The 15,450-nt window shown below is 44.1% G+C and overlaps 1 protein-coding gene and 1 pseudogene across 1 annotated transcript in view; both read left to right on the top strand.

Moving 5' to 3' along the window:
* The first annotated feature begins 11,299 nt into the window (after positions 1-11,299).
* LOC135886169 (olfactory receptor 11L1-like) lies at positions 11,300-12,285 on the top strand (annotated as a pseudogene).
* Positions 12,286-13,779: 1,494 nt separating this feature from the next.
* Positions 13,780-15,450, top strand: part of LOC135886168 (vomeronasal type-2 receptor 26-like) — a 42,383-nt gene continuing 40,712 nt past the window's right edge. The window contains exon 1 of the mRNA XM_065414025.1: positions 13,780-13,802. Coding sequence (XP_065270097.1) covers positions 13,780-13,802 — 23 coding nt within the window. The remainder of the gene's footprint in view (positions 13,803-15,450) is intronic.

Genomic DNA, 15,450 nt, shown 5'->3' with positions numbered 1-15,450 from the left:
GTCGGGGAATGTTGCCTACTGGTTAGAGCAGGGAAGAGCCATAATGTCTAGGTTTTTCTTGCCTCCTTGCTGCCTTTGTAAACCTGGACAAAACATTTGGTGGCAAAAACATCAAAGGGGTGTCAGAGAGTTCATCGATGACAAGGCTCTTGCAAATGCCCATGCGTAATGCCAAGTGGGTGTTTTTTGTGTAAAATAACCCTGGGTAACTGTCTCTCTCACAGAAACTTTGCACACCTTTCCAGTGTCAGTTTGTGGACAGACACTCCATTTGCAAACACAACCAGCATCTAAAGTATAGCCAAAGAAATCCTGTGATGAAATGAGATGGTTGGTGGCTGGAGTCTACAATGAACTAAGCAGTCTTTACCGCCAGAGGAGCAGACTTCCATCTGGATTGTTCAGCAGCTTGTAAGACCTGCCTGATTTTTATATCTCAAGAATAACCAAACATATGTACACAGAGCTACTTAGTATTGCTGTTTGCTTTAATGCCTGCTTGTCCTAGTCTGTTTCTAAGGATTGGGAATTTCAAAGGAGCCTAAGGCACTGGGCCCCAGATATCTATTGTTCTTCAATTTATAGGACCTGCAGGACCTTCTATAGTTGAAAATTGACTAGACATCTGTTACAGCTGTCATCTTGGCTCACTCCAGGGATTGAACCAAGGACCTCCATAATGTAAAACATAAGCGCCCATAGTTTGAGTGAAAGAGCCAGGGATTTCTAGCTGAGGCTCATAAACTCTGCAGATTGGGCATTGGTGGGTATTCATAAAATGCAATGGGTTTTAGGTGCCAAGATGCTTCTGAAAATCCCACAAGATGCCTAAATACCTTTAAAAATCTGGCCTAAAGTGTCTAACTTCCATTGAGATAACTGGGAGCTAGGCACCCAGGCAATTCTGATAATCCCATGATGCACCCACTGCATCTTTAGTCACTCAGATTCTTTAAAATCTGGTGCTAAGTGGCTGAGGAGTAAATTAGCAAAGTATTTAGACCTCTAAAGATGAAGATAGGCGCCTAGTGAGATTTTCAGTGGGCATTAACTGCCTCTGGGCCTGTTTTGCCAACATATATAAGTGCCTAATGTCCATTAAAATCGATGAGTTTTTGATGCTTCCACAAATCCCACTAGTTAGATACCTTTAAAAATCTGGTCCTGAATCTGTTGCTTGGGCACTTTTGAAAATTCCCCCTTAACCGTCTTAGATCCTAACCTTTGATTAATATTGCTGATCAGAGGCAGTTGAAAGATTGTGGTGGGGAAAAAATCATAACTTTTCATGAAAAAATCTTGTTTAAATATTGAAAACGTGATCGGCTCCCCTTGTCATTCCCCTCTTCCCCTTTACAACTGTTATAACAGCCTCATTGATATTAAAAATAACTCATGAAGAAAGATATCAATGATAGCACACATTCCTCAATCATGTAGTGCAAATCATACTATTGAAGTTTATGGGATTCTATATAGTATCTTATAATACACTCCTCACTCCAATATCCAAGCACCTTCCAGGAGACCATGAAGCCACACGGGGACATGGAATGGGCATCATGGGAGTCTACAGGAGTGCGACACAAATGATAAAGATTTAGGAAAACCTGACCTGTGAAGAAAGGTTAACAAATGGGCATGTTTAGTCTTGAGGGAAGAAGACTAAGACTAAGAAGATAAGAGTCTTCTAATACGTTAAGGGCTGTTATAAAGAGGATGGGGAACAATTGTTCTCCATGTCCACTGAAGGCAGAACAACTAGTAATGGGCTTATCTGCAGCAAGGGAGATTTAGGGTAGATATTAGGATAAACTTTCTAACTCTCAGGGTAGTTAAGCGCTGGAATAGGCTTCCAGTGGAGGTTGCGGAATCCATGCCATTGGAGGTTTTGGACAAATACCAGCCAGGGATGATGTAGGTTTACTTGGTCCTACCTCAGGAAAAGCGGTTGGACTTGATAACTTCTCATGGTCCCTTCGAGCCTTACTTTTTATGAGGTTTGTCCTCTCATTTATTCCTCCCCTCACCCCAAGAAATAGACCACAAAGGGACTTGAACTCTTAATTTTCCAATGCCAAGTCACATTCTCTTTTGAATTATAGGGTCAGTCCATAGGCCCGTGTTACTACTTGGTTTGTTAAATATTGCTCATTAGAATATAGGAATGTTGTTCTGCTCTCACACCAGATATATAATTTTTTTTCTACACATGGAAGTTGCTCTGGTTTCACACAAGTTGTCTTATAAACCTGTTTAAATTGGTTCAGCTTTGTGTGGACACTGTTATGTCAATTTGAACATGGCTTATGTTTGTTTAGTTTGCACCTGCAATTTGAAGAATTTTATTGTAAGTTACAGTGCAGCTAAACCAGATTTAAGCCAATATTAAGTGTGCACATACAAGTTTGCATTGGCTTAAATAAATCAGATTGAAACACATGTTTAATCAAAGAAGTGAAAATTACATGGAAACCAGGCCTTATGCTAGTGTAAAGCCAGTGATTTCAGACCCTGGATTTGGTGGATCAGGTCTTAAATTTTCCAGAAAAAGGAAGAGAAACCCATGTAATTATGAAACAAGTTTCCATTAATAAAAATAATTTAATAAGGATCAACTGTGTTAATTCCCTCTCTTGTCACACAAAGGGTATATCTATGGAACAGTGAAACCTTTTAGTTCTTTTCTGTAACTTTTCAAAAAGTTCTACTGCCCTTCCCAATCCCAATTAGAGCAATCACATCTCCACTGGGGATTGTATTTTTGATTTAATTAATGATGCTGCTTAATCATCATTTAATGACAGTGGAATGATTGGAGCTGATGGCAGCATCCTCTACAACTCAGGCCTTTAAGGAGTAGTAAGCTACTACTGGCCCTTACAAAATGCATTAAATATTGGTGGTTTGATGAGCCTTGATCTCTCCTCAGAATCAAGGAGAAAAAGCTGTAAGGCTGATAAATTCTGCAGGATGAGAATGTAATTTTTGACCTGAAAAATAGTCTGTTGAAATATCTGTATTTTAAACAAAAACCTCAAGAAAGGATGGAGCTGAGAAATACTAAGCATTTGAAAAGAAAGATTGCAAAGTATCATACAGGGCCGGCTCTAACTTTTTTGCCGCCCCAGGCAAAAAAGAAGAGCACCGCCCCGCCGTACCCCCCCCCATGAGCGCCGTGCCACCGAACCCCCCCCCAGCGCCGCGCGGCCGAAATCCCCGCCCCCCCAGCACCACGGGCCCGAAGTCCCGCCCCCGAGTGCCGCGCAAGCCCCCGTCCCCCCAGCGCCGCACTACCCGAAGCCCCGCCCCCCTCCGAGCGCCATGCTGCGCCAGCCCCCGCCCCCCTCCGAGCGCCGCGCCAAGCCCCCGCCCCCCCATCCGAGCGCCACGCCAAGCCCCCACCCCCCTCTGAGCGCTGCGCCAAGCCCCTGCCCTCCCATCCAAGCGCCACGCCAACCCCAACCCCCCCAGCCGAGCGCCGCGCCAGCCCCCGCCCCCTCCGAGCGCCGTGCCAAGCCCCCGCCCTCCCATCCAAGTGCCGCGCCCACCCCCGCCCCCCATCCGAGCGCCGCGCCAGCCTCTGGTCCCCTCTGAGCGCCGCGCCAGCCCCCGCCCTCCTTCGAGCACCGCGCCGCCCGAAGCCCCCCCCCAAGCGCACCGTGGAAACAAAAAAACCCTCCAGCGCTGCCCCTATGAACCAAAATAAATAAATAAATAAATAAAAAACCCGAGCGCCGCCCCGCCCCAAGGTGCCGCCCCAAGCACATGCTTGGTGGGCTGGTGCCTGGAGCCGGCCCTGGTATCATATGTTCAAGGGACATTATACAGAGCGGTAATAACATCACTTAATTGCTTTTTTTCTTTCTTGCTTGCTCTTTTGATTCAATGCAGTTACATTGTGGTGTTTTGTATATCCCACATATAAAAAGATAACTCCACATTTATCTATAGCTATAGCTAAATATTTTTATATATGACTATATTTAACTATAGCTATTCATAGTTCTATATATCTATAGCAATCTATAATCTTTAAAACAATGTATTTTCTTGTCTTCACTGTCAGGTGGAACATATTTAATTGAAGTTAATAAAAAGGCTTTTGGATACTTAAGAGAAAATACAAAGTTTATTATTAATTATTATTATTATATTTTATTATTTATTATTATTTGGTATTTTCAGGACAGAGACACAGTCTGTTAATAGCTATTTTTTTGTAAATTATGCTAAATTAAAACCAGTGGAGCGACACCCGATTTATCCAAGTTATAGCAAGTGAAATCAAATGATATTGCAGCAGAGAGCCGAATCTGGCTGTAAGTCCGTTTACTTCAGAAGCATGACTGTGGATTTACCCCAGGTGAGCTAAGATCAGAATTTGGCCACAAAGCTTGATTAGAATGAATTATTTTGGTTCCCCTTGAAAACATGACAGCTTCATCTTGCATGAATTGCTAAGGTTACCGAAGTATTTTAATATTCCCTCTATTGCCTTATATGTATGATAGGGAATTTCACAGATTACAAGATTAACACTATTTAGTTATCTAGACCAATTAGCAAGAGTTGAAGGAGGCTATAGAGCTTATTGCAACTCAGAATTTCCTTTTTGTGTGAAATTTTTAAAGGTTGACATTTGTTTCCAGATTGGAACAAACCAAATATTTTCCAAATGTCCGGTTACAACATAAATTCCAAAACAATTCCATTTAAAAAATGTTGTTCAGGCTTTGTTTCAAAATGAATGTTTTCTTTTGAAATTTATTTTCTTTGTCATGCTCATATTATATTTATTATCTCATGAGATTCAGATGTGGAGTTATGCACAAAATGTCAGGCCATATCATGTCATGATATGATATGATACAGTAGTCAAAATATTCTGTTACTAGTAGCTGAAAGCCTAGGTTCTTGGACAGGTATAATTCATAAAGTCACAATGACTCTAAAATGTAATAATTTAGATGGAATATATGGGCCAAAGGTGTTATCATCACCCAGGCACAGCCCAATATTAAAGTGTTCAACAGGTTTGGGGTTTGGTACACAGAGACCTCAGCCTTCTTAGGACCATGGCAAGAACACCATTAAAAAAACCTTTTTCTTAAAGATGCAGAGAGGAAGGAAAAACAGATAATACATTTGAAATGTAGCGTATTAAGTCAGGCTTTCATTTTAGCAACATCCCTTGTTCCCTTTCCCTTTAGCTGGAGAGAGTTTGTAGAAGGAAAAACCCATTGTCTGACCATTTCTTAGATGGTATCAAAGGCCTTGTCTACACTAGAGGGAAAGTCGATCTAAGCTATGCAATTTGAGTTATGTGAACAGCGTAACTCAAGATGACATAGCTTTGATCTACTTACACACTATGCTATGTCAATGGGAGACGCTCTCCCGTAGACTCCCCTTACTCTTCTCATTCCGGTGGAATACAGGAGTTGACAGGGGAGAGATCTGCAGTCAATTTTGCGAGTCGTCACTACACCCGCTAAATCAACTGCCGATGCATCGATCGCCGCACGTCAATCCCCCGGTAAGTGTAGACAAAGCCAAAGGCAGTAATAACTCTCCTTTTGGGTAAAAGAGAAGCTAGTTGAGAGGAGCTGGAGGCGTTGTTGGTAGTGCTGTTGTTAAAGTCCGGTACCGTTTCAGCTCTGGTGATGTTTGGGTTTTAGCTGGAGCTGGTACAGATGCCATTGTCATCTGGGTCCCACTCTCTGGCCTGGTCTGATTAGAACATACCTTAGGATTAGGACGAAAAAGACCTGGGGTCCCAGGTGATGGAGGTGGTGGTAGCCATGACGGTGAAGTTTGCTACAGTAGTCTCTGTCGGTTTTCTTTATTTTCCCCCCAAAGTCTCTTTCATTAATAATAGCCCATCACCTCATTATTTTGTCTACCAATTAGGCCTAATATCCAACACACCAATTTTTGTTTATTAATTTCTGGTTCCACATCTTCTGTTTTCACCAAGCATGATTTTACCACAATCCTTGAACTCTATTAATAGACCTTTTTTGTTTAGTCTAATTCACTTTTTATGTCTTCCTTTTGTACTTTTTTCCCATCAACCTTTGTTGTTATAGGCTCTTGTGACCTTTTATGAACTTTGACATACTTTTTACAGTTGAGTTTACAATTAGGGTAAATGTGTAGGCTCAATTCTTACAATAGAACCTAAAAACTGGACAATAGCAGACCCTGAATCCCATTGATGATTCAACCTGGTGATATTCTAAACAAAAAGTTTTCTGAAACAGCCTTGTAACTATTTCCATTGCTTCGCAATGACTGTACCGACATTCTAGGCTTCAGAGTGAAGTTTGGGGTTATTGTTTGTACCGATTATTTTGTTGGGTGGGTGGTTCTGTTCCTTTGTGTAGGGGTTGGGTTATGCTGGACGAGTTGTATTGATTTGTGTTGGTGGCGAATGAGAGGTGTGTGCTGTGGTAAGGGGTTACAAATGTTAAAGGGTATTGTGTGTGCTGGTTGTGTTGTTGTTTGGGTGGTTGTGTTGATTTGTGTCTGGGGTATTCTCTTGGGAGAGCTCTGTGGATTTGCACAAGTGGCAGTGGGGATCTGTGCGGTCTCCCTCGTGCAACCCTTGAAATTGTTGCATACACATTAGCTGTAAAGTAAGGGTGGTAATTGGCTAAATGACTTCTAATATCACAATGGTCTAGCCTCTTGGTATGGCATAGATACATGCCTTACTGTAGTTGTACATTACATTGGTGTTATTTGTATAGTCAAAATGGCCGAAAGCTTAAAAATTGGATGATAACAGTCAACAAAACCCAGTGATGATTCAACCTGGTGATGTTATGAACAAAAAGCTCTCAGCCATCCTTCTGGCTCTTTCATCACTTTATACTGACTCACAGACATCATAGACTTCAGAGTGAGAACTCTGGAATTGCATTTTATTTTATTTTATTTTATTTTATCTTATTTTATTAAAACAAACACATTAAGGGTAGCTTCTATTTACTACAGATTGAAACAGTCTGACACTTTGACATTTTCAACAAGAAAATAAGATAAAGACCCAGATGTTTAAAGATATTTAGATGCTTAGTGGGATTTCCAAAAGCACCTAGGCTCCTAACAGCCACTGAATTCAATGGGTCTCAGGCATCCAGATGTTTTTGAAAATCCCACTATGTGCCTCCTTTAAAAATCTAGCCCAACCTTTCAAAACATCAAACCACTTCATTACAACTCAATCAGGAGACCCTTTGATCTAGACCAGTGGCAGTGGTGAAAGTAGAATTCATTTCTTACCAGTACGCTGCACCAGCTCAAGGGGGGAGTATGTGACCTCCCCACGTGACCCCCCCACATGACTCCTCAAGTGACCCCGCCCACCCTCAGCCCAGGGCCCCATGCTCTCTCCCTCCCCTCCCCATAATCCATCCCACATTACCTGGGGGGGGAGGGCTCTGTCCTCCTCCCAATGCACCAGAGACTTCTGAACTGCAGGGCTCTCCGGAACCGCAGCAATGAAAGGAACAGAATGTGGGGCCAGCCCTGTCCTCTGGCAGGGATGCTGTACAGACCTCGGACAAGAGACCGAGGCACGCTGCTGCGTGGAAGGGCTGGGGGCAGGGTTGGGGGCAGTACAGCCACGCTGGAGTTGCTGCACATTCTGCTCCTTTCACTGCTCCAGTTCCCAGGAGAGCCCTGCAGTTCAGGGCTCTCCCGGCAACGGCAGCGGTGAATGGAGCACCCATGCCAGCATCTCCTCTGGTGCAGCTGTACCGGTACCACCTCCAGTCCCACCCCCAGCCCTGTCCTCCAGCAGGGCTGCCTACAGACCCCAAACAGTAGATGCTAGACGCAGCTGCATGGAAGGGCTGGGGGTGGTACAGCTGCGCCGGAGGAGTTGCCAGCGTGGGGCTGCCCGGCGTCTTTGCGGTACACCATACCGGCTATAAATGTCTTACTGATACGGTGTACTGGACCATAGTGCCCTACCTGCTTCACTGACCAGTGGTTCTCAACCTGTGGCTCACAGGCTGCTTGCATCCCAATCAGCACATAGCTGCAGCCCATATGATACCCTCAGGGCCATACAGGTAGTATATATATTGTGTGGATGTGGCTCACATAACACAGAGAGAGCTGCATATGTGGCCCACAATGGTAACTAGGTTGAGAACCACTGATCTGGACAATTACATGTTTCAGTCTTTACTAAGCTGCAGCTGCTGTTAATGTATTTTGGGTATGGACACTGCAGAAACTGAGATCAAAAGATTTTGGTCTTTTGGTTCTTTTCACAGCACTGGCAGGTATTTGCTGAGGGTTCCGTATCTGTGTCTCAATTTCCCCATCTAGGGATATTGACAGTCACCCTTCTTTTTGCTATCCCCTGTTGAAAACTGCTAGGTATTATTATTTCAAAAACATAGATTTCACTCTCAGGAGTTGTGGTTCTCCTCTCACGTTTTCTAGTCTAAACCAGCAATCACTGATGTCAAGGGGTAAGATCTCCAGCTAGAGTGAATTGGCCTTAGCACCATTGGAGTAATTGGGCCAGGTCCCCGGCTGGCGTAAACCCACAAGCTCCAATGAGGCCAATGGGCCCCCATTCTACAGTTGATGCAATTTAGCATAACTCCATTGTGGTCTCTGAGTGCACACCCCTAGAGGGTATAAATGAGTGTAGATCCATTGAAGTCAATGGGCCAGATTGCCACCTAGTGTAAATCAATGCAGCTATGTCAGTTTACCCGCACCTGAATATCTGGAACAACAGGAGTTCCTGAATGAATAAGAACTTCTAGGTGGCCTGACCCTGCCAGCTGTTACTCAGGAGAGTATTTCTTGCCCCAGTAATTCCATTGGTGACAATAGAACCTACTCACATGAGTAGGGATTTTCAGGATTAGGATTAGGCCCATCTGAGTGTTTGCAGGATTGGGCCCCTAACTTGGGTGGTTAAAAGAAAGACAAACAAAAAGCCATGACTCCTCACACTCACACCCTGTTTTGCACTGATTTATCTCCCGTGACATTAATAATAACAATATCTAACTCTTATACAGCACTCTTCCTTGATAGATCTAAAAGTGCTTTACCAAGGAAGGCACTATTGTTTTTCCTGTGTTACTAATGGGGGAAACTGAGGCACGAGACGGCAAGTGACTCTCTCAAGGCCACCCAGCACAACAGTGGCAGAGCTGTGAATACTATTTCTATATCCTGAAGCTCAATCTAGTGCCTTATCCATTAGCCTATAATCCCTAATGCAGCCACTTCTGATTTACTCCAATGAATGTGATGAGAGAATTTGGCCTGGAAGATCTCGTGTTGTCCCAGTCTGATCCTGTATATTTTTTTGTACAACCAGACAAAGCCTAACGGAGTCAGGCACCCAGCTCCCATTGACATTCTGTGGGACTCAGCACCTAACTCACTTGGGATTCTTTAAAAATCTCAGCTGTAAATTTCCTGTGTGGATCCTTTGGGTTAAGATTTTCAGAGATTCACATTCATTGAACTGGGACTGCAAACCCACTAGGCTGGGATTCTCAAAGAGCCCTATGGGAATCAAGCACCCAACTCCCAGGGAAATAAGGGGGAGCTGGGTATCTAATTCCCTTAGGTCCCTCTGAAAATTACACCCTTAGGTGGCTCTGAAAATCACAGCCTGAGAGCTTTGGGGATGTTTAGGATTAGGCTGGCCAGATGCAACACACATGCCTGACTTGAGCCTCATATTTATTTACAGGCAATTTACAGTATGGCTGTCAGCACAGCATTCTGCCCCATTTCTTTATCCTAGCCAGTGGCTCCCAACCCTGATGCAGAGGGATTACTCTCCTTTCTATAGATCACCACAAATGTGAACACCCTTGACCTAAAGGAATCAGCAAGGGCAGTTTTAATGCTTGGGTGATATCCACCCCGGGACAGAGGGCCAGCACACAGCCAATTAAACCCTTAAAATAAGTCAGTGATGACTCCTTGGGTGGGTCATCTGTAGAGACAGAACACAAATGCAAACCATTCAACAATTGCACCTGGGTTACAGTATTAACTCCTGTCCTGAAATACATTGGGTACAAGGGTTGCCACAAGTTTGGAGGCACCTGGGAGGATAAGAGAGGGCTGGAACTACAGGATTTAAGTGGTGCATGGGCCTTGAGTTGTGCAAACATTGACTTTCACACACAACGAATGTACTCCCAATTGCCAGAGGTGCTGAAGCATCTCTCTAAATAAATCCACATGTGATCTCCAAAGTTGAGGGGGGAAAGAAATTATTGTGGAAAAATGCAAGTTCAGAACATGGGGAAATTGTATAAAATTAGTGGAAAAGTCAGAAAATGAAACATCAAATTGCTGTGAAAAACAATGGGATGTGTAGCTCACAGAGCTAGCGTTAGCATTTATTTTATTTAGCAGTAACACAAGGCCTGTATCCTGTAAGACAGCGGCTTCAGCACTTAGCATAAGGTTTGAGGGCCTATGAACTTTGACACAGAAAAATGGCCCAACAGTCACCCCTAAGTTTTGGGGAACTGGACATAGAATGTGTAAGGAGGAAGTTTGTCCATAACAACACCAGCCAACCACAGGAACATGAGCTAACACCAGCTTTTGGATATTTTAGGATAGAGCATCCACAGATGTCTGACCGCAAGAGTGCCATGGCAATGAATTGATGTATATAATAATAAGTTAAGATCATTAATATGCTAACCTATAGGGGAAGGGCACCTCAACATTAGTAGGGTGAGGAAATGGGGAGAAATCCCTACTGAATATGTATTAAACATAGTGGTGTTGTATCCCAGGCTGTGGGCATGAGGAAAGAGAGATGTGGCCCTTGGGTGGTGCTGGGATGATGGCCACTGGTGATGATGAAGAAGGTGACGGTGATGAGGAAGACAATGGCTAACATTTCAGGTTGTTCTGCAAGCGATGGTGTGAGTATATGGATGTTCAGATGGACATTCTGTATTATCTCTATCTACCTTGCTGGGTTAGAGTGTTTGCGACTTTGCTAAATGTATTAATAAACTGTTGTAAATATAGAAGGCTTCCCATAGTGTGAGTGTTGCAACTGTGTACATCAGGGTTCCCAAATGAACAGTAATTTTAATAATATTGGGCCTGATCTTGGGGCAAGAACCTGTCAAACCTCAGAATGATAGCTGGGAATTCTTAAGGAATCAATGTAATTAACATAAAATTCATAGATTGGGCTACAGATTAAAACTCTTCCACACTTCCCAGAATTTTCATGATTGTGTATTGTGGTTTTGGACCAATTTTAATCTAGATGGACAGAGCAGCAGAAGGAAATCGGACAGCCCTTGCAGAGTTCATCCTGCTGGGATTTGGGGATCTTCATGAGAGGCAGATCCTTCTCTTTGTGCTGTTTCTAGCTGTCTACATCATGACGTTAGCTGGCAACATCCTCATATTGGCCATCATCTCATGCAGCAGGAGCCTGCACACCCCGATGTACTACTTCCTGGGAAATTTCTCCTTCCTTGAGATCTGGTACACAGCTTCTACCACCTAAGAACTTTACTCACTGCACACGAAGCAATCTCCTTCTTGGGCTGCATCACCCAGTCTTATTACTTCAGTTCCATGGCTATCACTGAGTGTTTCCTCCTGGCGGTGATGTCTTATGACCGGTACGTAGCCATCTGCAGCCCGCTCCGTTACAGGGCCATCATGAACTCCAAGGTTTGCCTGCAGATGGCAGCAGGTTCTTGGATAAGTGGGTTCCTGACTCCCATAGTAACCATTGTCTTGATCTTCAGGTTGCCATTCTGTGTCTCCAATGAAATTGACCATTTCTTCTGTGACCTAGCACCGGTCATGAAGCTCTCCTGCACTGATGCCCATGTGGCCAAGACAACCACATTCATCATGGCCTCTGTTGTGACCATGGTCCCATTTCTGCTGACTGTAGTATCCTATGCCAACATCCTGTCCACCATTCTCAGGGTCCCTTCCACCATGGGGAAACAGAAAGCCTTCTCCACCTGTTCCTCTCATCTCATTGTGGTGACCTTGTTCTATGGGACCTCAGGCATTGTTTATGCGGTTCCCATGACCAGCCAGTCTCCGGGCCTAAATAAAATGTTCTCCCTGCTGTACACGGTGATTACCCCTATGGTTAACCCCATTATATACAGTCTGAGAAACAAGAAGGTCAAAGAAGCTCTGAGGAAAATTATAAGTAAAAGGCCTAATTGGCTGTCTCCATTAGTAACTGGAGGCCAAGTGAGGATTCATCCAGAAGACCCATAATAAACCCAATTCAGTGATCACCATTAAAATGCAGTTACCACAAGCCTGAATCCAAAGGCAGTTGATTTGCTCTCATTCCTTATGCAGATGAAAACCCCTTTGAGGTCTGTGAAATTTTGTGTGATCAAAGACCTAGCCATAACTCAGCATAGACCTCAGGTTTTGGCCCGTAATTATGTCTAGAGCCAGCTGGAAACTGGGATTATTTTTCCCCCAAGACAATTTTGAATTGTTTTTTTTTTTTTTTTTGGAAAACCCAAAAATGTCCAGCTGAAAGACTAAACTTTTTGGACAAAAGTAAACAAACAAACAAACAAACAAATAAATCTAAGGTTTTTAATTTGCTGACGAATCAATAACTAACTACAACGTATTTTTGTTGTTGTTGGTTTTTTTTTTAGGAAAGCAGATACTTTTTGCAAAACTGTTTGTTTCACCAAAAACCTAATTTTCCTTTAACAAAAATTTTTAGGAGGAAAGATTTTAACCAGCCCTGGTTATTTCCTACCCTACGTACAGGGGAAACTCTTTTTAATCACACTTCAGAGTCACTCAGGGACTGATCCAGTAAAGGAGTCAGCAATTTTTTCAATGGGTTTTGTACCAGAGTTTTAATAATACAGAGATGGGCAACTGTGATCTAGTGATTAGATAGATCAATCGCTAGATAGATCGATAGATAGATCCCTTAGTATGTTTAAAAGTAAATGTGCCAACTCCTGTAATAATACATATGTACCACCAAAGTTATAAATGAGTTGACTTCAACATGTTTGGTTGCTCATTTTGGTCTTGATTATGCTCCCCAACTCTTATTTTACTGTGCTACCTTGAACTGGCCCTAGGCTGGAGTTGCCATGAGTCAGTGGCATGAAACAGAGTGGACTCCTGGGTCAGGAGTTCTCCTGGGCTGGTTACTTGTTGCCAGATGCCACTGGTCCTTACAGATCTCCAGGCCCCATGCAGTACTGAGACAGCACTGCTGGGGAAACTGAGGCAAGAACACAAAGGAAGCTCTTAAAATGTACTTCCACAAACTCTGACCTTTTCCACCTTCCCTTGTCCCTACTTCCATGCCTCCTTTGTTCTTCCCTTCCCCAACTCCCTTCCTCCTCCCTTCTCTTACCCCTGATCCTCTCCACCTTACACCCCTGATTGTCCCCCTCTTCCTTCCCCATCCTTCTGTTTGTTTCCTTTCCTTTCTTTCTTCTTCCCCCAGCTCCCTTCCTCATTGCTTCACCTCCTCCCTTTTCCTTCCTCCTCCCTCCACCCTTCCACCTTCCCTTTCTCCTCCCCCTTTCCCTCTTTTCCCCATCCTTCCTTCCCCCTCCCCTTCTGTACCCCTCTCACTTCCATTTTCCTTTCCCCAGGCCCCCATGCAACTTCCCACCTTCCCTGCCTGCCTGAAATTCCAGGAAGAAGGCAGCATGGAAACAGGGGGAAGGGGGAGATAGATAGAAGGAGGAAGGGGAGATGGAAGGGTGAAAAGTGGAGATGGGGAAGGTGGAATTGGGGAGGTAGGTGAAGGTGGCAGGGGAAGGGAAGTTGGGAGGGGAGGCATGGGGAACGGATAAGGGTGAAGGAGGAAAGACGGGCATCTCTAGGCACTTTGATACCTTTGCAAATCTGTGCCTCAGTTCTTCCTCTATATTCGGGGTTCATCACACTGACTACCTCCCGGGGGTGTGGTGAGGATACATGCGTTAGAGATTGTGAGGTCTCAGATACTTAGCTGGAGGGGGCCAGATATTGGCAGGGGAAGCTTATTGTCAGCAGAGATGTTGTTCTTCTAAGCCGAGCATAGCACCAGGACAGTCTATTCCCTCTGCTGCAACGTGTCTTTGACTGAAATCATTTTCTTGGGTGTCACCACTGCCTTAGGCTACATGAAGACAAGCAAGTAAAATATTACATGGCAACCAAACAGGGTTAGCAGGACGCCCTCAAACAGGGCACCACTATCAGGTAGTGAGAACCCCTGGGCTTGTGCAGCTTGAATTAAACAACTAGAGGCCTTAGGTCAAAGGCTGTGGCAGACTTACAACCCCTTGTGCATGGTCTAGACACTAGAGGGGAGAGAGACAACATCATTTTCTTCACCTGGGTTACACTTGGATTGGCCCTCAGGAGGCAGATGATGTGTTTGGCCCTGGAGGGGAGATTCAGCTACTGTATATCCTGCCCTTTGAGGTCAGAGGTGGTAGTGAATGGACTTGGTTTATTCTGGGGAAACTCACTCTTTGTCCTTCTTGTTGTCATCTACTTCTCATTCCTGTGCCCGCATGTAGCCCAAGGCCCAGTGAGCTCAGTTGGATTTCCCCAAAATGCAGGTGTGCACCAAAATGAAGCAATTCATAGAAGGGCCTAAGTTTCCAACTTGTCAGCAACCACTTTCCCTCAGCCCAATATCTGCCATTACATCAAGCAGCCACAGGAAAACAACTATTAAAAATAACCAGAAATGCATTTAACTCATGATAATTAGGTTTCAGAGTTAACATACAATGAGATGAGCTGCATCCCTAGAGTTGGATGCTTATGCAGAAATGACAGCAGTGGAATTCAATTAATGATCATTAGGTTTCAGAGTTAACACAACATTAAGATGATTGAAGAAAGAGCACAACTCTCTTACACTATGTCTACACTTAAACCACTGTGGTGGCACAGCTGAAGCTGCGCTCCTGCAGTGCTTCGGTGTAGACACTCACTACAGTGATGTGGAAGAAAACAAAATCATCATTGATAATAATAATAATAATAATTAATGGAGATATCCTATCTCCTAGAACTGGAAGGGACCTTGAAAGGTCATCGAGTCCAGCCCCCTGCCCTCACTAGCAGGACCAAGTACTGATTTTGCCCCAGATCCCTAAGTGGCCCCCTCAAGGATTGAACTCATAATCCTGGGTTTAGCAGGCCAATGCTCAAACCACTGAGCTATCCCTCCCCCCAACTGATAAAGTTTGCAGATGGCACGGAGGTTGGGGGAGCGGTAAACAATGAAGAGGACAGGTCACTGATTCAGAGAGATCCGGGTTGCTTCGGTCACAAGAAAAAAATACACATTTATATACAGCTACATATAAATATCTACATCTAGAACAAAGAATGCAGGCCACACTTACATGCTGGAGAGCTCTATTCTGGGAAGCAGTGACTGAA

This window comes from Emys orbicularis, chromosome 12 (assembly GCF_028017835.1).
Source record: "Emys orbicularis isolate rEmyOrb1 chromosome 12, rEmyOrb1.hap1, whole genome shotgun sequence".
Lineage (NCBI taxonomy): Eukaryota > Metazoa > Chordata > Testudines > Emydidae > Emys > Emys orbicularis.
This window is presented reverse-complemented; position numbering and strand designations above follow the sequence as displayed.